Source organism: Phyllostomus discolor, chromosome 1, assembly GCF_004126475.2.
Source record: "Phyllostomus discolor isolate MPI-MPIP mPhyDis1 chromosome 1, mPhyDis1.pri.v3, whole genome shotgun sequence".
In the NCBI taxonomy this organism is placed as follows: Eukaryota; Metazoa; Chordata; class Mammalia; order Chiroptera; family Phyllostomidae; genus Phyllostomus; species Phyllostomus discolor.
This window is the reverse complement of record NC_040903.2, coordinates 109,179,695-109,206,380: the sequence shown is the minus strand read 5'-3', so window position 1 is coordinate 109,206,380 and position 26,686 is coordinate 109,179,695. Positions and strand designations below refer to the sequence as shown.

The window sequence follows — 26,686 nt, the reverse complement described above, 5'->3', positions numbered from 1 at the left end:
CATTTTCATTGAGAGCCTTGCTGGGTTGATTGGTTTTGGTTGTAGGCCTTTGTTTTTCATTGCTTGCAATATTTTTACCATTCTCTCCAGGCTTTTATTGTTTCTGTTGAGAAATCTGCTGCTAGTCTTCTAGGGGCTCCTTTGTATGCTACTTCTTATTTCTCTCTTGCTGCTTTTAAGATTCTCTCTTTGTCTTTAAAACTTGGCATTGTAATTATGATGTATCTTGGAGTATGCCTCTTCTTATTCGTCTTGATTGGGATCCTCTCTGCTTTCTGAACTTGCATGTTTTTTTCCATCTCCAAATTTGGGAAGTTCCCTGTCATTATTTTTCAAACAGGGTTTCTATCCCTTCTTCCTTTTTCTTCTTTTGGTGTTTGTATCATTCAAATGCTGCTGCCTTTCATGTTGTCTTGCAGTTCCTTTAAGCTATTTTCATATTTTTTAGTCTTTTTGTGTGTGTGCAGTTGCTCTACCTGGGTGTTTCTTTTTACCTTGTCTTCCACCTCATTAGTTTGGTCCTCTGCTTCATCCAGCCTACTTTGTAACTCCTTCTAGTATGTTTTTATTTCAGGAATTGTATTCTTCATTTCTTCCTGGTTCTTATTTGTAGTTTCTGTTTCATTTTTCATACTGTTGTAGTTGTAGTCTTCACTCAGTTCCTTGTAGTTGTCTGTGAATTCCTTGATCATCCTTATAACCATTCTTTTGAATTCTATAGCTGATAGTTTGCTTGCCTCCATTTCACTTAGCTCTTTTATTGAGGAGTCTTCTATTTCTTTCTTTTGCAGGTTGTTTCATTGTCTCCCCATTTTAGGTGACTCATTTTGTTTGTTTCTGTGATTCCCGGTGCTCTGCTTGGCTAGCTGTCTTTGTAGGGTGAACTTCTATGGTAGGAGTTCCATGGGACTCACTGGTGTGGTCTCTTTTATCTCCTTATCTGGATGCTCTTTGGTTGCTCTTTCTTCTATTTGTGTGGGCTCTCTTGTTGTGCTTGGGCATTACCTGTTGGAGGGTCCTTTGTTGGTGGGTTCTCTCTTCCAGTGGGTTTACTGGTATGCACAACTTCCACATTATCTTGTATATGATCAGGGGCTGGATGAAGACAGTGGGAGTGTTTTCTATGAGATTTAAAGTACCAACAAATAGAAAACAGATAGGAGATCCTTTGGAGAGGTCCAGCAACAACTGTGATATTTCAAACTAGCCACTTTTTATAAAAAGTGAAAATGAGATCAGATCCTTATTAGAGGGGGAAAAATGTGAGCTTACTCTAGAAAGCAGTGCACTTTTGTGAGTTTAGATGATGAGATATAGTGAGAGTAACGGATATAAACATGGCATAGTTTGTGAGAGATTTAAGTTAACCACAACAGTAGTAAAGCTCAGGAAGATAGTGAAATGGACCAAGACTGGGGAAGGGGCTGTATGGGAATTGGAACAACAAAAACATGACAAGAAATATGATTGTCTGTTTTTAAATGTCCTCTGCAGTCTTTGGCTTCCAAACTTCATATAAGCTGGGATTCACTCACTGTTCAGTCTGTCCTTAAGAAGACTGGCTAGGTGTCACAGTTGGGTGCACTAGGAGGTGGGTTCAGGTCCCACCTACTTTGCTGCCATCTTTTGTACCCCCCTAAAAAAGGTATTTTGTTATTGTTTCAGTGTAGTTTGGGCTAGTCAGGATATATTTCATATGCAACCAAAGGTTCTACTTATAATTTAAGTTGACTAATTCTTTTATTGTTAGCACTATTACACATGTAGCTCCATTCCTCCCCTCCTTTACTCATCTCCACCTAGTCCTCCACCCCAGCCTTTATCATATTGTTTTCTGTGTCCATTGCCTGTGCATATATGATCTCTTCCAATCTCCCTCTTTCCCCCCAATCTTGTCAGTCTGTTCTCTGTATCCATGCCTCTGGTTTTATTTTGTTCATAGTGTATTTCATTCATTAGATTCCACATATGAGTGAGATCATATAGTATTTGTGTTTTTCTCTTACTGGTTTATTTTGCTTAGCATAATAATTCTCCAAGCCCATCCACGCTGTGGTAGAGGGTAAGAGTTTCTTTTTTATTCACTAGTCTACCGATTGGTACTTGGGCTGTTTCCAGGTCTTGGCTGTTGTAAATAATGCTGCTATGAACATAGGGATGCATATATTTTTTCTGATCATAATCTCTTTTTACTCCACTTTACCTGTCTTAAACTGTTTTACATAGGTGATTATTATGTTACTTGTTATGTAGATATTCCTAAATGTTATATCTTCATTGCTGAATGCTATTTTGGTTTAATATTGATTTTGGTTTTGGGGTTGCAACTTCTACTTTCTTATGTTTTTCTGCAGCTTTAAAATTGTTGTTCAATTAACTGTTGTCCCTGTTCTTTCCCCATTACTCCCCCCGTGCTACCCACCCCATCTCTAACATTCAATCCTCTTCCACCCCCATTGTCTTTGTCCATGGGTCCTTTATACATGTTCCTTGATGACCCTTCCCTGTCTTTCAGCTATTACCCCCTTCCCTGCTTCCCTCTGGTTACTGTCAGTTTGTTCTTTATTTCTGTGTCTCTGGTTCTATTTTGCTCACTTGTTTGTTTATCTATGCTCACTTATCCACGCTGCTGCGAATGATATGGTATGTGTTTATCATTTTATTTTGAATCACTGCATTTAAAGTGTCTTTTGTGTATGATGTGTGTGTGTGTGTGTGTGTGTGTGTGTATCTGACCACATTCATTGCTTTAGGAATCAATATGAAAATTATTTTCTTTTAATATGCAGTTTATGCCCATATTGATATGCTTGATTCTCAAATGTTAACATGCAAAGGAATCAAATAGAGGGCTAGTTAATACATATATTGCTGGCCCTACTCTCAAAGTTTTTGATGTGGTAATCTTAACTGAGACCTGGGAATTTGCATTATTAACAAATTTGGTTGTTTAGGTCATGGGATTATTATACTTTTTGAACAATTGGTCTAGGGTTAGTGTTATAGAAGGAAAAGTTTAGATTAGCCTGATTTTTATGTTATTTTTTTTTTCTGAATGCATGTAGTAATATTTTTATTTAATTTATTTCAAAACTTTTATCTATATGTGATAGGATTTTTTTTGTGCCAAGTGTAACCATTTTAACATTAAATTTTCTAAGTAGTAAATATTGATATTTTGAACTGTGTGATTGGTTTTTGTATATTTAGTTTTTCTCACAGGCTCCTGTACCAGATCTTTGCATTTTCTGTTAAAATATCAAGTAGCAGTATAATATTTTATGTTTTGATTATTAGACCCTTTACCAGAGCAAAGCTATATTGAAGAAGTAATGTTTGGTAAGACATTGCTTTTCATTATTATACTTTCTTCTATATGAAAAAGTAATTCTCATTAGAGGAATTAAATTTTATTTCTTACTTATATTAAGAAAACATATGAAATTGTATATGTAAATTATTTTGGGGTCTCTTTTAATATAGACCTATAAAGATGGAAAATTTGCTCTTCTACAACTAAGCTATCTATGCAAGATGTACTAAAACTTATCTGTAAATTTTAAAATTATAATTTTATTTTAATAAATTTTATATTTTTGTGGTTGTAAATTATAAGAAACCTGAATTAAATATTTTAATCATAGACATTGTGAAGAAATTTGTTTAAAAATGTTTAATTAAAACTTTATTTTACAGATTTTGGAATCTCTTTTTAAGGTATGTTCAAAACATTGCAGTTTAAGTGTACTGAAATATAATACAGAAGAAAATGCAAATGAGACGTTTTTAAGTTTTGAGGAAGTAAAAAGAAGTCCCAAAATTGCTGGTATATATATTTAAAAATTTTATGTTACAATTGCATGTTATATCATCCATATTCTGAGCCCTACAATAAGTGATATTTGGTTCAGTAGTAATATTTGATGTATGAAAATTCTCTCTCTTGGTCATACACCCCCCCCCCCCAACATGTGAACACGCATGTGTATTCTTTTACTTTACTTCAGAAATTTAACTTTTCAATAACTTTCTTTTCTGTTCCTTTTTCTTTTTTCCAAAATAGTGGTTTCAACGGCAGGTTAATCAGTTGGAAGAGGTAAATATAACATTTTTAATTGTTAATTAAAACAACATTTTGTCTCATTTGCAAACCATTTTGAAGTATATTAAAATTTTAAAAATAACCATTGGTTATAATCCTGATTTAGATAAAGAAGGAATGAATGGATAGAATGAAAGTGTCTCAGTTGTTTACATACTACATTCCTGCATATATCTGGTATACTCTGAGTTTGGTACATTCTTTCATGTAAAATTGAACAATAGAAACTTCAGTATTCTCTCCTAATTTACATAAAAGAACAAGTGACAAGAGAGTACTTATCAACTTAAAAATTATCCTATATTTTAAAAGATCATTCACTGTATATATGTTTACTTGTAAAGTTATACATTGATATTTTTAAAATTTAATATATATTTTTAAGTTGTATATTGATTTTCTTTTTTGGCAGTTTATTATTTATTTTTTAAAATTATTTTATTGTTGTTCAATTACAGTTGTCTGCATTTACCCACCACCACTCCCATCCCCACTTCCTTCCCTTGCTTCCACCCCACCTTGGTTTTGTCCATGCGTCTTTTTCAGTTGTTCCTTAAAACCCTTCCCTTTCCCCCCCATTACCCCCTCACACCTCCCCTCTAGTTACTGTCAGATTGTTCTTAATTTCAATGTCTCTGGTTATATTTTGCTGGTTTATTTATTTTGTTGATTAGGTTCCACTTAAAGGTGAGATCATATGGTATTTGTCCCTCACTGCCTGGCTTATTTCGCTTAGCATAATCCTTTCTAGGCCCATCTATGCCATCGCAAAGGGTAGGAGCTCCTTCTTTCTTTTTGTTGCATAGTATTCCATCATGTAAATGTACCACAGCTTTTTGATTCACTCATTTACTGATGGGCACTTAGGTTGCTTCCAGCACTTGGCTATTGTAAATTGTGCTGCTATGAACATTGGGGTGCATAGGTTCTTATCAATCAGTGTTCCAGGGATCTTATGGTATAATCCCAGCAGTGGAATTGCCAAGTCAAAAAACTGTTCCATTTTTAGTTTTTTGAGAAAATTCCATACTGTTTTCCACAGTGGCTGCACCAGTTTGCATTCCCACCAACAGTGCACTAAGATTTCCTTTTTTACACATCTTCTCCAACACCTGTTTTGTTGTGTTGTTTATGATGGCCATTCTGGCTGGTGTGAAGTGGTATCTTATTGTGGTTTTAATTTGCATTTCTCTGATGGCTAGTGATGCTGAGCATCTTTTCATATGTCTTTTGCCCATTTTTTAATTGGGTTGTTTGTCTTCCTGGATTGAACCAACTATATGGGAATACATATTTGCCAATGATACCTCAGGCAAGGGTTTGATCTCCAAAATATATATAGAACTCACAGGACTCTATTCCAGGAAGATAAATTTAATATTGTTTTAATGATTTGTTGTACACTTTTTGATTTTGAGGTGTTTTACCAGCAGTTTACAAACTATTGATTTCTATCCTTAGGTGCTTTTACTTCTGTTTTGAAAAAGACTTTGTCTATGGTGTTAATATAACAAAATGATTTCCAGGGTAGCTTCAGTGATTCATAGAATTATTTTAGTTCTCTCTCGGATATGCTTGTGGTTTAGTCCAATTAAACAGTCATGAAGGTCAGGTGTTTAAATTATATTGAAAATGTTTATTGGGGATATAAATTAAAGAGTAAATATAGGAATGATATCCTAACACTTTCTTATTATTTTATCTCTGATCCAAGAGTAGATTTTCATGGTCTTACACTCTTTGTTTTAGAATAGATATGGCTGACATTGGAAGGGTGTTGGTAGTCATTGTTTAATTGTGGTAGATTGATCATTATCTTTCCAGAGAAGTAGGATTGGGGTGACATTTACTATTCCAACCTACCTTATAGAATAGGTACTTCTTTGCAATTTGGGCAATCCAACTTACCTTGAACATTCTTATTTTTATGTACCAAACTTTTTAAATTCTGTTTTTAAATGGATGTGTTTCATTCTCTTGCTCATACACTTAGTTCTGTCAATGTGTGGTACCCATTCAAAAGTCTGGTCTTTCAGTTCTTTGAACTTCTCATCTCTGAAGATCTATGTCCTTCACCTCTGGTCCCACTTCCAGTTATACTCTGGACCTTATCATTAACCAAATTATTTTACTTTAAAATTTACTAATTCAGGCAATTCATTCTTGAATTAGAAATTTCTGTCCTTTAAATTATTAATTTAAGTAGTGCCGTGGCCACAGCTTGATGTCAAGACCATTAGTTCATTTATTCCTCTACCTTCTTGCAGTCTTTTTATTCATCTATCTTTTCCACTTGGAGGTTATATACTTTGTAACAGTGAATTTCATAACTTCTGAATCTCCTTTACCTATTCATTTTTTGTTGTTGTTGTATTTGTCTAACAAAACATAACCCTGGATAATTTAATTATTTACTCTTTGGGCTTAGCTGTGAAGCACTGCTGAAAAAAGTGACATACAGGTCAGAAATAATTTCTCCAAGTATAGCTGGGCAGTTCTACAGCATCTGAAATTAATTTCAACCTTTTTCATACATCATCTCAAATTTATCCACTTCGTCCTATTTTAATTTTCACTTTCACTCAATCACTTGAAATGCTTGAATTACAAGGCACTGGTTAAAGCTCTTCCAATTCCTGTTTCAAAAAAACACAAAACCCTTGTTTATATCCATATTCATTCTATCTTCCTGTTAATCAGAGTTCATTGCTTTTCCTCCTACCTAAAACTCATTCTTTTACCTATATTTGGATCTCATCTCGATTTCTGAAGAAATTTGATTGAACAATCTCTCCTTTTTAAAACTTATGTTTATTGTTTACTCTATTACAGATGTCCCTATCTTACCCCCCTTTGCCCACCTCCATCCAGCTGCTGCCACCCCATCCCTCTGGCCATCACCACACAAGTGTGTGTGTATCTGTGCATTATGCATATATGTTCTTTGACTAATTCCTTCATCATTTTTCATCCAGGCCCCTCCAAACCCCCCCTCCTCCGAAATCTGTCAGACTGTTCCATGTATCTATGCCTCTTTTTCTATTTTGTTCATCAGTTTATTTAAGTTCATTAGATTCCATGTATAAGTGAGGTCAAATTGTATTTATCTTTCTCTGACTGACTTATTTCACTTAGCATAATAATCTCAAGGTCCATCCATGCTGTCATGAATGGTAAGATTTCCTTCTTTTTTACAGATGCATAGTATTCCATCGTGTACATGTACCACAACATTTTTATCCACTCATCTACTGATGGGTACTTGGACTGTATTCTGATCTTGGCTATTGTAAACAATGCTGCTATGCACATAAGAGTGTGTATATTCTTGGAAATGTGTTTTGGGATTCTTGGATATATTCACAGAAATGAGATTGCTAGGTCACAAGGCAGTTCCATTTATAATTCTTTGAGGAAATTCCATACTGCTTTCCACAGTGGTTGCCAACAATCTGCATTCCCACCAACAGTGCTCAAGGGTTCCCTTTTCTCCACATCCTCTCTAGTGCTTGCTATTTGTGGACTTATTAATGGTAGCTCTTCTGACAGGTGTGAAGTGGTATCTCATCATGGTTTTAATTTGTATCTCTCTGATTATTAGTGACATTGAGCATCTTTTCATATGTCTATGGGGCACTTATTTGTCTCTTTAGAGAAGTGTCTATTCAGGTCCTTCACCCATTTTTACATTTAATTCATGTTCCTAATGTGGCATTAAATAAGTTCTTCATATATTTCTGAAATTAATCCCTTATTAGATATATTATTGACCAATATGTTTTCCCATTCTGTGGGTTACCTTTTCATTTTGCCAATGATTTCTTTTGATGTGCAAAAGCATTTCAATTTGATGTAGTCCCACATGTTTATGTTTCCTTTGTTTTCCTTACCCTAGGAGATACATTAGCAAAAATATTACCATGAGAGATGTCTGAGATTTTATTACTTGAGTTTATTTCTAGGATATATGGTTCCACAACTTACATTTAAGTCATTTATCCATTTTGATCTATTCTTGAGTATGGTGTAACTAGATGGTACAGTTTCATTCTTTTTGCATTTACCCATACAATTTTCTCACCATTTATGGAAGAAATTATCTTTACTCCATTGTATGCTGTTTCCTCCCTTGTCAAATATTAATTGACCACAAGGGCACATATTTATTTCTGGGCTCTCAGTTCTGCTTCATTGATCTATATCCCTGTTCTTATGCCAGTACAAGGTTGTTTTGATTGTAGTGGACTTACTCTATAGGTTGATATCAGGTACTGTAATACTTCCAACTATGTTGTTCTTTCTCAAGATTGCTGAGACAATTTGTGGGTCTTTTTTGGTTCCATATAAATTTTTTGAATACTTAATCTACATCTATTAAATATACCATTGGTATTTAATAGGTATTGCATTGCATTTGTGGATTTCTTTGAATAGTATGGACATTTTAATTATGTGAATTCTTCCAATCCATGAAAATGGTATATGCTTTCACTTATTTGTATTTTCTTCAATTTTTCTTCAGTGTTTTACAATATTTTATCACCTTGGTTAAATTTATTTCTAGGTACCTTATTTTTATTTGTTACAATTGTAAATGTGATTTTTTCCTAGTTTCTCTTTCTGATATTTCTCTTTATATCAGTATATTATTGGCATATAAAAATACCACCAATTTATGAATATTTATTTTGTATTCTGATACTTGATGAATTGACTGACTAGATCTAGTAGTGTTTTGGTGGAGTCTTTAGAGTTTTCTGTATATAATATCATGTCATCTGTGAAAGACAGTTTTACTTCCTCCTTTCCAAATTGTTTGGCTTTAATTTCTTCTTCTTGTCTGATTGCTTTGGATAGCACTTCCAGTTCTATGTTAAATAAGAGTGGTGAAAGCAGACATCTGTGTCTTGTTCTTGATCTTAAATGAAATGCTTTTAGTTTTTCTTATTGAGTATAATGTTTCCCATACATTTTTCATATATGGCCTTTATTATGTTGAGATATGATACCTCTACTTCACTGAGAGTTATTATCATAAATCTTTGCTGGATTTTATCCAATGCTTTTCCAGCATCTATTGATATGATATTGTGGTTTTTATCCTTTATTTTGTTTATGTGATGCTTCACATTTACTGATTTGTGTATATTGTACCAATCTTTCATCCATGGGATAAATCCCACTTGATTATGGTGTATGGCCTTTTTAATGTATTGCTGGATTTTGTTTGTTAACATTTTGGTGAGGATTTTAGTATCTATGTTCATCAGGGATATTAGTCTACAATTTTCTTTATTTTTTGTAGCATCTTTATCAGGTTTTTCAATTAGGATAATGTTAGCCTAGTAAAATGAGCTTTGAATCCTTACCTCCTCTTGAAATTTTTGGAATAGTTTGAGAATGATAGATGTTAGTTCTTTGAATGTTTGGTAAAATTCACCTTTGAGGCCATCCAGTTCAGGTTATTTGTGTTTTGGGAGATTTTTGATTAGTGCTTCAATTTCAGTCTATACAAGTTTTCTTATTCTTCCTCATTCAGTTATAGAAGATGATATATTTCTAGGAATTTATTCATTTTGTTTAAGTTGTCCAGTTTCTGGACTTACAGTTGTTCATAGTATTTTCTTAAAATCTTTTTTATTTCTTTGATGTCTGTTACTTTTCTTCTTTCATTTCTGATTTTATATTTTGGGGTCCTCTCTCTTTTTATCTTTATGAGTCATTTTAAAGGTTTGTCAATCTTGTTTATCTTTTCAAAGAACCGGGTCTTTGTTGTATTAACTTTTGTATGGTCTCTTTGTTCTCTATTTTGTTCAATTCTGCACTAATTTTAATTATTTCTATTTTTCTGCTGACTTTAAGTTCCTTTTGTTCTTCTTTTTCCAGTTCTTTAAGATCTAATGTTAGATTGTTTACATGAGATTTCTGTTGTTTTTTGAGATAGCCCTGCAATGATATAAACTACCTTCTTATTATGACTTTTGTCACACACCAGAAGATTTGATATGTTGTATGGTTATTTTCTTTTGTTCCCTATATATCTTTTGATTTCACCATTTATATTTTTTACACAGTCACTTTTTAGTGGTATGTTATTGAATGCACACACATCTGTGGGTTTGTTACTTCCTTTTTGAAGTTGATTTCTAATTTTCATGAATGTGTTGAGGCTAGTTGTATAACCCAACATATGGTCTGTTCTTGAGAAAGTTCCATGTGCAGTGGGGAAGAATGTGTAATCTGATGTTTTGTGATGAAAGGTTTTCTAAATGTATATTTTGTCTATTTTTGTCTATGGTGTCACTTAAGGCAGATATATTTTTTAAAACTTTCTGTCTGGACAGTGTGTCTCGAGAGGTCAGTAGAGGAGAGTGGTCTCCTACTATGGATGTGCTTTTGTCAATTTCTCCCTCTAGATTTCTTTAGTAGGACATTTACATATTTTATGTTTCCTTGTTGGATGCATATATATTAAGAAGAGTTATATCATCTTGATGTAGTGTCTCCAATATTTTTATAAGATGTTTATCTTTAAATCTTCTTACTTTAGTTCTCTTTAAATCTATTTTGTCAGTATAAGTATAGCTACACTTGCTTTTCTGTGGATATTTTCTTGGAGAATGATTGTCCATATTTTCACTTTAAATTTAGCTTTGTCTTTGCACCTTACATGTGTCTCTGGAAGGCACCACATGCTTGGGGTTTTTAAAAATATGTTAATTATTTATTTTAGGAGGGGAAGGGAGAGAGCAAGAGAGGGAGAGAAGCATTGATGTGTGAGAGACACGTCGATCGGTTGCCTCTCATATGTGCCCCAACCAGGCACTGAACCTGCAACCCAGGCATGTGTTCTGACAGGAGATCAAACAAACTGATGACCTTTTGATTTGCAGAAAGTTGCTCAACCAAGTGAGTGATACCAGTAAGGGCTGGGTTTTGTTCTTTGATTCAGTTTGTTACTCTGGGAATTCACCTCTTCATTTGTAAATTCAGTCCATTTACATTTATTATGTGCAAAGATTTCCTACAGCTATTTTATCTTTTGTTTTATTGCAGCTCTCCACCTCTATTGGTTGTTTTTGTGTTTTTGTCTGGTGTATTTGTTTGATGGCATTCCTAACTTCCATGCTCTATTTCCTCTTTTGTACACTATGAGTCTCAGTTTTGTTTTGTTCTTTTGTCTGGGGTTCCCACTGGATTTATGAAAAATTAAGTTTCATGTATACAGTAGTTTTCTTGATGCATCTTAACTTCATCACTTTTTGGCTAATTCAGATATTTCCCCCTTCCCTTTTTATGATTTTATTGTCACACATTATCCTTTTTCTGTGCTCTAAGTTTGTTGTTCATCCTGCTCATAGATTTGTTACCTTTTGTTCTTTATTTCAGGTAGAATAACTTTTTTGAGTATTTTCTATAATGGAAGTCATTTGGTAATGAATTCCCTCAGCTTTTGTATGTCTGGAAAATGCCTTTATTTCTCCTTCATATTTAAAGGATAACTTTGCTGGATATATTATTCTTGGCTGTTAAGTTCTCTCTTTCAGTTGTTTGAATATTTGGTTTCATTCTCTTCTGGCTAGTAGAGTTTCTGCTGAGAAGTCTGATGATAATCTGATGGGCTTTCCTTTGTAGGTTACTTTTTTCTTTTCCCTGGCTGTCTTGAGAATCTTATCTTTGTCATTAATTTTTGAAGGTTTTAATACAATGTGTTTTGGAGAAGGCTTCTTTATACTGTGGTAACTAGGTGTTCTGTTTGCTTCTTGGATTTGAGGATCTAGTTCTTTTTGCAGGTTTGGAGAGTTCTCATCTACTCTTTGAACAGGCTCTCAGTTCCTTTCTCCCTGTCTTCTTTTTCCAGTATGCTTATTATACTTATAAAGCTTTTACTGATAAAATCAGATAGTTCTCATAGAGCTCTTTTTTTTATGCTCAGATCTCTCTCTTCTCTCTGTGTCATTTCTAGATTTCCATCTTTGATACCACTGATTCTTTTATCCATTTGGTGTGCTCTGTATCCTAGGCTCACTAGTTCATTGTCGATCTCTTTTATTGAACTCTTCACCTCCAATATTTTTGCTTGTTTGTTTTTTGAAGTTTCAGTCTCCTTGGTGAAGCACTCCTTTAATTCATTGTTTGCTGAGCTTGTGAAATTGTCTGTTTGTATCTTCTTGCATCTCATTGAGTATTTCAGAACTCCAATCTTGAATTCTCCTTCATTTGTGTCACATATTTCTGTGTCTGTAAGCTTATTTTATTAGAGATTTTTAATATTCTTTCTGAGCTTCAGTGCTACCTTGATTATTCATGGTATTTGATGGATTTCTTCTTTATGTAGGCATCATCAATTTGTGAAGGGAATTTCTCTAGCAGATGAATATGAAGAGGTCTTTGTTATATTTTCCAGTAGGGGGCACTGGATCATAAGTTTTTTGTTTGTTTGTTTATTGGTTGGTTGGTTGGTTGGTTGGTTGGTTGGTTGGTTTTAGCTCTGTGAAATCCCAGGGTAGCCCTGCTATCTCTGGGTGTCCTCAGTGTACCCATGATGCATTGAGGTTGGGTGAGAACTGCGGCAATGCACCAGCTTGCTGTTTTGCCCCACTGGTAATGGTGACCTTGGTCCTCCTCAGGGTGCTCCCTATGCCTCTGTTTTCAGGAATAGTCACAGAGTGTGTCCTTAGCTAAGGGAGAAGTGTAATTCTGTCATGCTAGTTCTGGGGCTCACAGATAATGGTCTTTGTAACCCCTACCAGGAGAAAAGGGAGGCACGTTCTGGGAAGCTAAGTGGAGGTGGCCAGGCTCATGGCTTTGTTTCTCCATCTGAAATGCCCATTGCCCAAAAACCCCGGCCCCACTCTTGTATTGAGTCCTTTTCCCGGTCCCTCAGCTCAGCTGCAGCTCCTGCAGGAGTGCCCACTGAGCATCTTTGTTCCTCCTGGCTGAAGTGGGTGTCAGCCACCATCAGATTCCTTCCCTCTCTGATAAGATTCCTGCCTTGAGCTCCTGGCTATGGGGCTGCATCCTTGGCTTCTGTCAGCTCCACTCCCCTTTTCGCATCTCTCTTCTGCTCCACTTGCCTACTTTAGATGTTTCAATATGTGGAACTCTCAATTACATTTGTCCATTGAGCAGGGAATTCTTTGTTAAGTTAGAGCTATTCAAATATTCAGAACTTCAAGGGGAGACACCAAGGGGATTGCTCACACTGCCATTCCTCTGAAGTTACATGGGGGGCACTCATTCTGGCTGACCTTTCTTTAAGTAGGGTTATTGCCTTTAATACCAATTATGATCTGTCATCTTATATAGTGGATTTTGCTAATTCTCCTGACTTCTCATTACTTTGTAGCTTGGTCTATTCTGAAAAGCGTGAGACACTCAAATGGGTCTTCCATGCAGACTGAGGAATGCCAGCTCTGTAGACCTTTATATATTGATTTCTGAGGGTTAGTATTAGAAGATATTTGCCTTTGAGAGCAAATTTTTCCATAATTTATCACAATAAGGGTATTCTTAGAGTGGATTTTGAGGAAGCAATTACTTTAAATTCTCTTGTGAATAACTTGAGTTGCATTTAATGCTGCCATAATTGTTATTGCACTTGTTTAAAATTCATATGTGTTAAAATAACAGACAGAAGATTTGGACTTGAATTTTGACTTGTAGAAGTCAACACTTAGCTATAATTCTGTTGATAGGCAATTGCTCATATAAGTATATTTGTATATTTGGCTATAGCTGTATAAGAAAAATATAAAATTATTTAGACATGATAAATGAAACAATGGAAGTTCTTTGAAGTAGGGGAGAAAAATGGGTATTTCCTAAGTACCTTGCTAATTTTAATTGTTTTAGGTAAGTAAAGATCAAAGTCTTTCAGAAGCAGAGTTGCCAGACCTTGATAAAGCAGCCACTCTAAGTGTCACACAAGCAACGAAGTGTGTGCAAAACCTTGAAGAGCTGAAAGGTCACCTTAAAGATGGATTTGAAAGCTCTGCTAAAGTCATGTTATATAAGCCCGAGTAAGTAAAATGTGAATTTGTAGAATGAAAACATAATTGGGTATGTAACTAGTAATGAATGTGAGGTAATGGTTCAGATATTACACTACACATAGAGCTTCTAGGTCAAATCAGAAGGTCTAGTCAGCTTGTTTCTGTTTGAAAACTTTAATAGTTTGAAGTGGCACTGTTTAACACAGTAGACACGAGCCATAGTGGCTATTAAAATGAAAATTCAATTCAATTTAATTAAAAATCAATTTCTTCATTATACCAGCTACACTTCAAGTGCTTAGTAGCTATGGCTACTGTTGGAAAGTTCTTCCAGACATTGCTGGCTTTGGAATATCTGACCTATAAACTTCTTTTTAGTATGACTGAGTAGCCTTCATAATAAATAGGAAACTAAAGTATGATTAAATATTTTATTGTTCATGAACATCATTATTTAAAATTATATAGGGACAGGGATATGTTCCAAAGAACAAATTTCTCTTTTTAGTTGAGAAAAGCCTTTCTTTTTTTCCCAGTGGGTAGAGATTCAAATGAATGATTATAGTGATACTCCCATTATCTGCTGATGCTCATTTTTATATTTGAGGATTACCTGCCTGGAAATTAAGTAGATGAATAAATCATCACTACAGAATATCTTCCGTGATTTCTTCCCTCTTCACAGAGTTACTAGTTGTGTGCATGTTGTGAGAACACTTCAGATCCACTCTCTTAACAGATTTCAAGAATACAGTACAGTAGTGTTATTAACTGTAAACACCATGATGTATGTAAGATCTCTTACATACAAGGGGAGACACCAAGGGGATCTTGGTGTCTCCACCAAGTAGAATGTATTCAACTTATAACTGAAAGTTTGTGCCATTTGACCAACATTTCCCCATTTCCCCAATCCCCCAGACCCTGGAAACCACCATTGTACTCTCTGGCTCTAAGAGTCTGACTTTTTTAGTCAGACTCCACATATAAGTGAGATGATGTGTCTTTCTCTGTTTTGCTTATTTCACTTAGCACAGTGTCCTCCAGGTTCATCTATGTTGTGACAAATAATAGCATTTTGTATTCGTGGCTGAGTAATATTCCTTTTGTATATATTTACCATGATTTCTGTATACATTTATCACTGTAAGTTAAGTTGTTTCCATATCTTGGCAGCTATCAGCAATACTGCAGTAAATGAGGGAGTGAAGATATCTCTTTGGAGATGCAGATCCCACTTCTTTTTTTTTTGATAAATACTTGGAAGTGGGATTGGTGGACTATATGGTGGCAGTTCTTTTTTAAAAAAAATTTAGGAACATACTGTTACGCCTTAAGGCTCTAAAATTTACATTGTCAACAGCAGTGTACAAGTGTTCCCTCTCTCCACATCCTCACCAACACTTATCTGTTGTCATTTTAGTAATGGCCATCCTAACAGGTGTGAGGTGATATCTCATTGTGGTTTCGCTTTGTATTTCCCTGATGATTAGTGATGTTGAGTACCTTTTTATGTGCCTGTTGGCCATTTGTCTGTCTTATGTGGAAAATGTCTATTCATTTGTTCATTTCTTTCCCTATGTTAAAGCTGTATTTATTTTTTGATTTTGATTTGTATAACTTGCTTATTGTTTTGGATATAAATCCATTATCAGATATATGGTGTACAGATATTTTCTCCCATTCTATAGGTCGCCTTATCATTTGTTGATATTTCTTTCTTTGTACAGAAAACTTTTATATCTGATGTAATTTCACTTGTTTACTTTTGCTTTGCTTTTGTTGACTGTAATTTTGGTGTAGCATCTAAAATATCATTGTCAATACCAATTTCAAGGAGTCTTTTTTCCTAGTTTTTTTTCTAGCTGTTTTATGTGTTCAAACTTACACTTAAGTCTTTAATTTATTTTGAGTTCATTTTTTTGTTTGTGTGGAATAAAACAATGACCTTATTTTGTTCTTTTATGTGCAGATATCCTATTTTTCCAGCACCATTTATTGAAGAGATTGTCCCTCCTTTCTTGCATATTCTTGACATCCTTGTCAAAGATGAATTGATTGCTTGCATGAGGGCTCTCTTTTCTGTTCAGTTGTTCTATGTGCCTATTTTTATGCCAGCACCACAATGTATTGATTTGTATAGCTTGAAACCAGGAAGTATGATTTCTCCAGCTTTGATCTTTCTGAAGGTTTCATGGGCTATGTAGGCTTTTATCTGATTCCATATGAATTTAGTATTGTTTCTATTCCTATGAAAAATATCATTGGAGTTTTGATGGGAATTGCACTGAATCTGTAGATCACTTGGGGTAGTACGGGCGGGCATTTTAACAATGTTAATTATTTCATTCTGTGAATATGGAATATTTTTTCATTTGTTCCTGCATAATTCTGTTATCTTTGTACTGATCTATTGTAGCAACCTATCTAAGTAAAATTTTATATTTATAAACAACTCTTTTTGTTTATATTAAATATATACCAAACCTCTTAATTTTATAGTGTCAAAATAGAAAGTACCCATAATTGGGAGGGACAACTATTTATTTTACAAGTACATTATTGATAGCTTCATTTGTCAATGATTAGACTTAAAGGGATGAAGGGAGTGGTACATGAGTTGGCTCCCACAGGAGTTTCAAAATAGATCCTTGGTTCAGAGGTCCAGATATATTCTTTTCAGCTATCTGTGGTGAGGTATGAAATTAGTTTCTAGTCACATTTTAATATTAACACCTGAAATTTAATTGTCTGCTGTATGCTAGATATTTTCCTTGTAACTTTTCATGTATCCTGTGATCCTTAGGAGTGCTTTATAAGTACTCTAATAGCTTAGTTTTAGTAGACAAAGAAAGTGAAGTTCAGAGAAGTTCAGTAACTTAAGTGACAAGGTCACATAATTAGTAAGTGGGTAAAACAGGTTTTGGGCCAAGTATTCTCACTCTAGAACTTGTGCTCTTAATGCATACACCATTAATAGTACATTAGTAAAAGGATATCTCTTGCTTCGACCTTATTTACTTTTGCTATTTTTTTTTAAAGATTTTATTTATTTATATTTTTAGAGAGGGAAGGGAGGGAGAAAGAGAGAGAGAGAGAGAAACATCAGTGTGCGGTTGCTGGGGGTCATGGCCTGCAGCCCAGGCATGTGCCCTGACTGGGAATCGAACCTGCGATGCTTTGGTTCGCAGCCCAAACTCAATCCACTGAGCTACACGAGCCAGGGCTATTTTTGTTGTTAATATTATTGGTATACCTAATTGTATTCATGGAACATATAGCATTCATAGAATCACATTGTTTGCCTTTTAAACTTTTTTCTCCCTAATAACTTATTGTTAGTGAGTAAAGATTAAAGAACATGTTAGAGTTTATTTTAAAAACTGAATATGTATAGAGTGTATATTCTAGTTCTTATCTAAGAATCTTATTCTTTGATAATAAATATGTTTTATTTATTGACATTTTAATAGGAATAGTGAAAATCTACCAGAAACAGTACAAGGTGACGAAAATGTGCTGCAGAAAATTGAAGGTGATATTTTATATATGTTTGCCTTCATAATGTTACTTAAATATACTAATATTTTGAGATGTACAGTTTAAGGGTTTATAGTCATAAAATTATACAACAGTGAATTTTGAAAAGGTGTTACCAGAGGGAAGGAAGGGTATAGGGAAGGTAGTAAGAATAATGGGGATCAAATATATGGAGACAGAAGTAGATTTGACTTTGGTTGGTGAACACATAATGCAATATACACATGATGTATCATAGAACTGTACACTTGAAGCCTGTAACATTTTATTAACCAATGTCACCTCAATTAATTAAAAAGATATTTAATAGTGAGTTTGATATTTTCAATAAAAGTTCTCATTATATTGCAGGTTCTGAGAGTATAAAATGACTAAAATTTGTTTGGTACCCCCATAAAACCCAAAATTTACTAAGGGCACAAACACATGATATATTATTTTTCATAGTGTAATGCATGATAAATATTTGTATTATTTGTAGTGAGACTATGGAAAGGAGCCAGTTTGTTCAACTTGAGGAGTTGTAACATTTTATGGAACCTTAAAACATGAGGAGGACTTAGTTCATTTAAGAAGGGAGATGTTTGGCACTTTAAGAGGAAGATCAAATATGAACAAATAGCATGAATGGGGAATTAACAACTGGAATGGTTTTAGACCATAAAGCAATAGGTAGAGATATCGTAGAGGAGAACCTAGTCAGAGGCACTAGATGCTGTGCTAAGGAACTTCTTAAAAATTAATTAGTTAGTTAGTTAATTCATTTATTTATGTTATATAATAGGGAATCATTGAAGGTTGTTGTGGGGTTTTTTTTTTTTGTAGGGGAGTGACATCATTGTATTTTATTTTTAAGCTTATTCTAGCCACATTGTAGAAACTAGATTTGGGGTCCAGGAGTAGGAAAAAGTTTTTTCTGTATCTTATATGTGTAATAAGTGCCTATATTAGAGCACAGGTAAAAGAGAAGGGGGAAGATTTGAGAAATATGTGCCTTGTCAAATTGGCAAAACTTGGTGACTGTATATGAAAGGAAGGGAGATTAAATGATGGTAAAATTACCTAAGAGAATATAAGAGAAAAAAAACTTCCTTTGAAAAAATGATGAGTTCATATCACACAATGCATATTCTTTCAGATATTACCATTGTTGTTTACTTGGGAGGATTTATGGGTTGGAAGGTTTATTTTGACTCCTATGAATTTTTTCCCCTTGAATGAGTTATTTAGATAAAATTTTCATAATTTAAACTCAATACATATCATTGATATTTGAAACTTATAACATCTACTATTATTTCAGAATTTATAAAAACCCACTCAGCTATAGGACTTACAGATATTTCTGAAACTGAACCACGTAAGTTTTCAGTCATTTAAGCATTATTGTGTTAAAAACCTCTGTTGACCATGTGTCCTTTAAGTTTGTTCCTGTGAAACTTAAAGGACACATGGTCATAAACTAAGGGGAAGGTGGTAATGGGAGGGAAGTGGGGAGGGTGGGAGGGGGGACTGGATTGGGAGTAAAAAGGAGAAAACTGTATTTGAACAATGATTACAATAAAAAAGAAAAAAAACCTCTGTTGAGAGCATTAATTTCTATAATTTTTATAATTTTAAAGCAGTAATTTTTAAGTTACAACATAGATTCCCTATATTTGGAGTCATACAATTCAGCTGGCTGTTAAGCATGTGTTGAAATTCCCAGTTGAGGGCTACATTTTATTAAAAACAGACTCATTTTGAGGAAGACCATGTTATTCTTTGAAATGGAGGATTTTTGGTTGTGATTAGAATATTCTAATCAAATGTTGTAGAGATGGCAGGCCTTTAAGGTGGAGCTGTCAGGAAGTTAAGAGTTTAGTTTTAGATTTTGCTACTGTTCATTACAGATCATCCCATAAACAGTAATGGTGCTGGTAGGCACCCTGCTGTAGTCAACGCTGCCAGAACCAGTATATTAAACTTAGGACAACTTGTCAATGGGAAGGAGAAATGTTGCTTATATTTAATACTGGAGAGAATTTGCAACAATCATGTAACTTATGCTATGGAATACAGTTTAGAAGTAAGCAATTAGTTTGGTTGGAAAAAATCAATTGGTATCCTTATCTTCTTTCAACATCAGCTTTAAACCCATATGTTGCCTTGTTTAAAACAAGAGCAGATATACATTCCACAGTACTCCAAGGTTGTATAGAGACTTCTGATCCAAGAGATCCCTGTCTAGGTAAGATGGAAAGGTATCTAGAGCTTTGGAGTAGATAGTGAAAGCCTCTTTCTACATCAGACCCCATGCACATCTATGGGGCTCCTGCACTCTCAATCTCTAGTACTGTGCCCTTTAAATTCCAGGCGTCAAAACTCTAAGCTTTCTCTCTGAACTCAAGAAGAGTCTTTTTGGGTTCCTCTTCCTTATGCTGTAGCCTAGAAACTTTAGGCATTAAGCTGGGGTGATCATCATAAGGCATTTTTTCTTTGTTTTTCTTCTGTCAGGGATTACTGCCTTGTTCTTTCTGTTTTCCAGTGTTTCATTGCTGTTGAATTTATTTTTGTCCAGTTTTTTTTCTTTTTAATCATTTAAAATTAATGTTTAAATACAGTTGCCTCCATTTTCCCACCACCACTTTCCCCTGCCCCACCCTGCCCATCTTCCACCTTAAATCCTACCCCTGCTTTCCTTTGTCCATGGCTCCTTTGTACATGTTCATTGATGAACCTTTCCCTTCTTTCCCCTGTTATTTCCCTCCCCTCTCCATTCTGGTTACTGTCCCTTTGTTCTAAATTTCAATGGCTCTAGATATGTTTTGCTTGCTTGTTTGTTTTTTTATTTAGGTTCCACTTATAGGTGAAATCATGTAGTATTTGACTTTCACTGCCAGTCTTATGTCACTTACATAATTCTCTCTAGTTCCATCAATGCTGTTGCAAAGACTAGGATTTCCTTCTTTCTTTCTGCTGCATAGTATTCCATTGTGAAAATGTACAAGCTTCTTGGTCCAGTCATTACTGATAGGCACTAGGTTGCTTCCAGCATTAGGCTGTTGTAAATTGTGCTGCTATGAATATTGGAGTGCATAGGTTCTTTTGAAGTAGTGTTTCAGGATTCTTAGGTACAATCCTAGCAGTGGAATTCCTGGGTCAAAAAGCAACCCATTTTAGTTTTTCAAGGAAATTCCATACTGTTTTCCACAGTGGCTGCACCAGTCTGAATTCCCATCTATAGTGTACTAGCATTCCCTTGCCTCCACAACCTGGCAGGCACTTAATTGTTTGTTGAATTTTTTCTCTTCTTTTCTTTTCTTTTCTTTTCTTTTCTTTTCTTTCTTTTCTTTTCTTTTCTTTTCTTTTTTCTTTTCTTTCTCTTTTCTTTTCTTTTCTTTTCTTTTCTTTTCTTCTTTTCTTTCTTTTCTTTTCTTTTTTCTTTTACATTTCCTATACTATTCTTTTTTTGTTTTTTGTTTTTGTTTTTATTTTTAAAATATATTTTATTGATTATGCTATTACATTGTCCCATTTTCCCCGCTTCACTCCCCTCCACCTGCACACCCCTCTCCCACCTACATTCCCCCCTTTAGATCATGTCCATGTATCATACTTATAAGATCTTTAGCTTCTACATTTCTCATACTATTCTTACCCTCCCCTGTCTATTTTCTACCTACCATCTGTGCTACTTTTTCTCTGTACCTTTTCCCCCTCTCCCCTCCTCCTACTTCCCTGTTGCAAACCCTCCATGTGATCTCCATTTCTGTGGTTCTGTTCCTGTTCTAGTTGTTGCTTAGGTTACTTTTGTTTTGTCTTAGGTTGAGGTGTTAATAATTGTGAGTTTGGTGTCATTTTACTGTACATGTTTTTATCTTTTTCTTAGATAAGTCCCTTAACATTTCATATAATAGGGGCTGGTGATGATGAACCCCTTCAACTTGACCTTATTTGAGAAGCACTTTATCTGCCCTTCCATTCTAAGTGATAGCTTTGCTGGATAGAGCAATCTTGAATGTAGGTCCTTTGCCTTTCATGACCTGGAATACTTCTCTCCAGCCCCTTCTTGCCTGCGAGGTCTCTTTGAGACATCAGCTGACAGTCTGATGGGAACTCCTTTGTAGGTAACTGTCCCCTTATCTCTTGCTGCTTCTAGGATTCTGTCCTTCACTTTAATCTTGGCTAATATAATTATGATGTGCCTTGGTGTGTTCCTCCTTGGGTCCAACTTCTTTGGGACTCTCTGAGCTTCCTGGACTTCCCTGGAAGTCTGTTTCCTTTGCCAGATTGGGAAGTTCTCCTTTATTATTTGTTCAGATCACTTTTCCACTTGTTGCTCTTCCCTCTTCCCCTTCCAGTGCCCTATATTATTTGGATGTTGTAATGTTTAAAGCTGTCCTGGAATTTCCTAAGCCTCTCCTCATTTTTTTGTTTGAATTCTTGTTTCTCTGTTCTTTTCTGTTTGGTTGTGTCTTTCTTCCTTCTGGTCTACTCCATGATTTGAGTCCCAGTTTCCTTCCTATCACTATTGGTTACCTGTACATTTTCATTTATTTCACTAGCATAGCCTTCATTTTTTCTTCTAATTGCAACCCAATTCAACCAGTTCTGTGAGCATTGTGATCACCAGTGCTTTGAACTGTGCACCTGATACGGTTGGCTATCTCTTCATCACTAATTGTATTTTTTTCTGGAGCTTGATCTGTTCTCTCTGTTTGGGCCATTTTTTTTTTGTCTTGACACACCTGCTATTGTAGTGAGGGGTGGAACCTTAGGTGTTCACCAGGGCAGGTCAACTGAGTCACTGCATTGTGATGCTGTATGTTGGGAAGAGATCCGAGAAGGAAAAATGGCACTTACTCCACTCTCTGCTGGATTTCAGTCACTTCTGTGCTTCCCCCAAGCAAACTGGGCCTTCCTGGTGCTGATTCCTGTGTGGGTGGGTTTTGTGTTACATTCTAGGATGCTGTGGGTCTCTCCAATGAACTCTCCTGTGGAGCTGAGAGTATCTCCCAGCCACCTCAATCCCCACAGGTGTTTTCAGTCGGTGTTTTGAGGATTTATTCTCTTTTCTGAGACCCTGGGTTGTGTGGTCGTCTCAATCCCCCAGTTTACCTACTTTATTGCACACAAATGTGGGACCACTCAGTCCACCAGCCACCTTGCATGCTGCACACCCCTCCACAATCTGCCACCTTGTTGGGTCTTCCAGCTGCTGCCTTGTGCCCGGGGTCTGGCAGCTGTTGCCTTGTGTGCCACAGGGTCCGCCAGCTGCCCTGCTGTGAGCCCCTCTCCATCCCAGCCTCCCCCACTCTGACCATCCTACAGTCTGGATAATGCATGTCTACTGTAACTCCTTTGTGTTAGGTTTCCATACAGTTCAATTTTCTGTCAGTTACTGGTTGATTTTTTGTTCTAAGTTGTTGTGTCCTTATTTTGGTGTGTGAGGAGACACAGTGTGTCTACCTATGCCCCCATCCTGGCCAGAAGTCCGTTGCAGTGTTTCTGATGACCATTTTGATCAGTGTGAAGTGGTACATCATTGTGTTTTAAATTTTGTAAGTCTCTGATGGCTAGAGTCATGCCTGAGCATATTTTCATATTTCTCCAGGTCATTTGTATGTCCTCCTTGAAGAAATGTATGTTCAGGTCCTTTGCCATTTTTTTAATGTTTTTTTTTTGTCTTCCTCTGATGGAGTCATGTGAGTTCTTATATATTTTGAACATCACCCCCTTGTCCAAGGCATCAGTGGCAGCTATGTTTTTCCCATATAGTTGGTTCTCTTTTCATTTTAATGCTCTTTCGTTAGCCATGCAGAAGCTTTTTTATTTTGATGAGATTCCATTGTTTATTCTTTCTTTTATGTCCCTTGCTCTAGGGAACATATCAGTGATAATATTTCTACATGGAATATCTTAGATTTTGCTGCCCTAGTTCTTTTATAAGACTTTCATGATGTCACAACTTATATTTATGTCTTTTATCCACCTTGAATTTATTTATGTCTATGGTGTAAGTTGGTTATTGAGTTCATTTTTTTTTTGCATGTAGCTGTCCAGATCTCATAACACCATTTGTTGAAGAGGCTATTTTTAACTCCATTTTATTCTTCTACCCACTTGGTCAGATATTAGTTGGCCATAGAGCCTTGGGTTTATTTCTGGGCTCTCCATTCTTTGTCCATTGGTCTATGTGTCGTTTTTATGCCAGTACCAGGCTGTTTTGAACATAGGGCCTTGTGATACAGTTTGATATCAGGTATTGTGATCCTTCCTACTTTGCTCTTCTTTCTCAAAATTGCTGCAGCTACCCATGGTCATTTATGGTTCCATACAAATTTCTAAAATGTTGTTCTATATCTGTGAAATATGCCATTGGTACTTAATATGGATTGCATTGAATCTATAAAATGGCTTTGGGTAGTATGTACATTTTGATGATTTAATTCTTCCAATCCATGAACATGGTATATGCTTTCATTTATTGTGTCTTCCTTAATTTCTTTCCTCAGTGTTGTGTAGTTTCTGAGTACAGGTCTTTTACCTCCTCGTTAGGTTTACTCCTAGGTGCTTTATTTTTCTTTTTGTATAGCAAATGGGTTTTTTTTTTTCTAATTTCTCTTTCGATATTTGTTGTTGTTTTACAAAAATGCCCCTCTATTGCTGAATAGTGACTTTGTATCATGCTGTTTTGCCAAATTCACTTTGTATCATGCTGTTTTGCCAAATTCACTACTTGACTTATTAGGTCAAGTAGTTATTTTGTGGAATCTGTTAGGATTTTCTGTGTACCCTATCATGTCATCTGCAAACAGTAACAGTTTTGCTTTCTCCTTTACAATTTGAATGCCTTTTATATTTTCTCCTCTTATTGCAGTGGGCTATTACTTTCAATACTGTGTGGAAAAGAAGTGGTGAAAGGGGACATTCTTGTCCTTTTCCTCATCTTAGTGGGAAAGCTTTTTAGGTTTTTTCCCATTGAGTATATTGCTGGTTGTAGTTCTCTCATATATGGCCTTTATTATGTTTAAGAATTCTCCCTCTATCCCACTTTGCTGGAGTGTTTTTTATCATAATAGGGGCAGAAATGCTTTTTCGCATCTATTGATATGTTCATGTGAATTTGTTTTGTTTGTTTTGTTTATGTGATGTATTATTTTTATTGATTTGCAAATATTGTACCATCCTGCATCCCTAGGATGAATCCCACTTAATCACGATGTATGATCCTTTTTGATGTATTGCTGATGTGGTTTGCCACTACTTTATTAAAGATTTTAGTGTCTATGTTCATCAGCGATATTGGACTGTAGTTTTCTTCTTTGTTGTATCTTTGTCTGGTTGTGGATTAGTATCATGCTGGCCTCATAAAAAGAGTTTGAGAGTCTTTTCTCTTCTTGGATGCTTGGAATAGTCTTTGAATTGTAGGGGTTAGCTCTTCCCTAAATGTTTTGGAAAATTCTCCTGTGAAACCATCTTGTCTAGGGATTTTGTGAATCTGAAGTTTTTTGATTACTGCTTCAATTTCATCAGCTGTTATTGATCTGTCAGGCTTTCTGCTTCTTCATTCAGTTTTGGAAGATTATATTTTTTTAGAAACTTGTCCATTCACCCAGGTTTTGAAATTTCTTGGCGTTATAGTTCTTTGTAGTAATTTTTACAATCATTTGTATTTCTGTGAATCAGTTGTAGTCTCTCCTTTTTAATTTCTGATTGTGTTATTTGTGTCCTCTCTCATTTTTTCCTTAATGAGTCCTGTTTGAAGGCTTGTCGATTTGTTTATCTTTCAAAGTGCCAGCTCCTGAATTTACTGATCCTTAGAATGTGCTTCTAGTCTCTATTTTATTTAATTCGCTCTGATCTTGGTTATTTCCTTCCTTCTACTTGCTCTGGGATGTCTTTGTTGTGTGTTCCTTCATTTCTTGTAGATGTACTGTTAGGTTGTTTATTTGAAATGTTTTTATCTTTTTGGTAAGCCTGTATTGCTATAGGCTTCCCTCCCTGGACTGCCTTCACTGTGTCCCATAAGTTTTAAGATTGTTGTGAGTCATTTTAACTTGTTTCCAGAAACTTTTTGGTTTCTTCCTTGATGTCATTATTGACCCATCATTGTATGATAGCATGCTATTCAGTCTCCATGAGTTTGAATTTTTTTCTTGAAATTGGTTTTTAGTTTCAGTCCTTTGTGCTCTGAGAAGATGCTTGACATAATTTTAATTTTCTTGAGTTTCTTGAGGCTTGTTTTGTGCCCTATCATATGGTCTATCTTTGATACTGTTCCATGTTCATTTGAAAATAATGTTATTTTGCTTCTTTGCCTGAAAGATGCTATATACATCAGTTAAGTACATTTGATCTAGGACATTGTTCAATGCCACAATATCCTTGATAGTTTGTTTGTAATATCTATCCATTGTTGACAGTGGGATGTGAAATACTCTAGTGTCAGTGCGTTGTCTATATCTTTCTTCAAGGCTTCCTAGAATTTCCTTACATATTTTGGTGCTTCTCTGTTGTCTGAAAATATTGTTTACAATATTTATGTCTTATTGATGGAATCTTCCTTGAGTATTATGAAGTGTTTTATCTGTTTCCTTTAATGGCCTTCATTTTGAAGCCTATTTTGTCAGATATCAATATTGCTACCCAGACATTTTTTTCCTCTTCTGTGCTTGGAATATTTTTTTCTACCTTTCACTTTTCAGTCAGTGTAGACCTTTTGTTATGAGTTGGGCCTTCTTGTAGGCAGCATATGTGTCATGTTTTCTTATCCATTCAACCTACCCTATGTACTTTGATTGGAGCATTAATCCATTTATGTTTGAGGTTATGGTGTTGATAGGTACTCATTCACTGCCATTTTACTCCCTTCGTACTGTGTTCCTTCTCTCTCACCATTTATCTTCCTCTCCTTAAAGAAGTCCTTTTAGATGATCTTGCCAATGCATCTTTGGTGGAGGTGTATTCTTTTAGCCTTCTTTTGTCTGGGAAACTCCTATTTTCTCCTTACATTTTAATTGAGACCCTTGTGGATCGAATAGTCTTAGTGCAGGCCTTTGCTTTA

The 26,686-nt window shown here is 35.3% G+C and overlaps 1 protein-coding gene across 1 annotated transcript in view; it reads left to right on the top strand.

Moving 5' to 3' along the window:
* Positions 1–26,686, top strand: part of CCDC7 (coiled-coil domain containing 7) — a 187,734-nt gene that overhangs the window by 44,452 nt on the left and 116,596 nt on the right. The window contains 4 exon segments of the mRNA XM_028506254.2: positions 3,697–3,717; positions 4,064–4,096; positions 13,958–14,124; positions 17,571–17,632. Of these exon segments, the coding sequence (XP_028362055.2) occupies positions 3,697–3,717; positions 4,064–4,096; positions 13,958–14,124; positions 17,571–17,632 (283 nt within the window).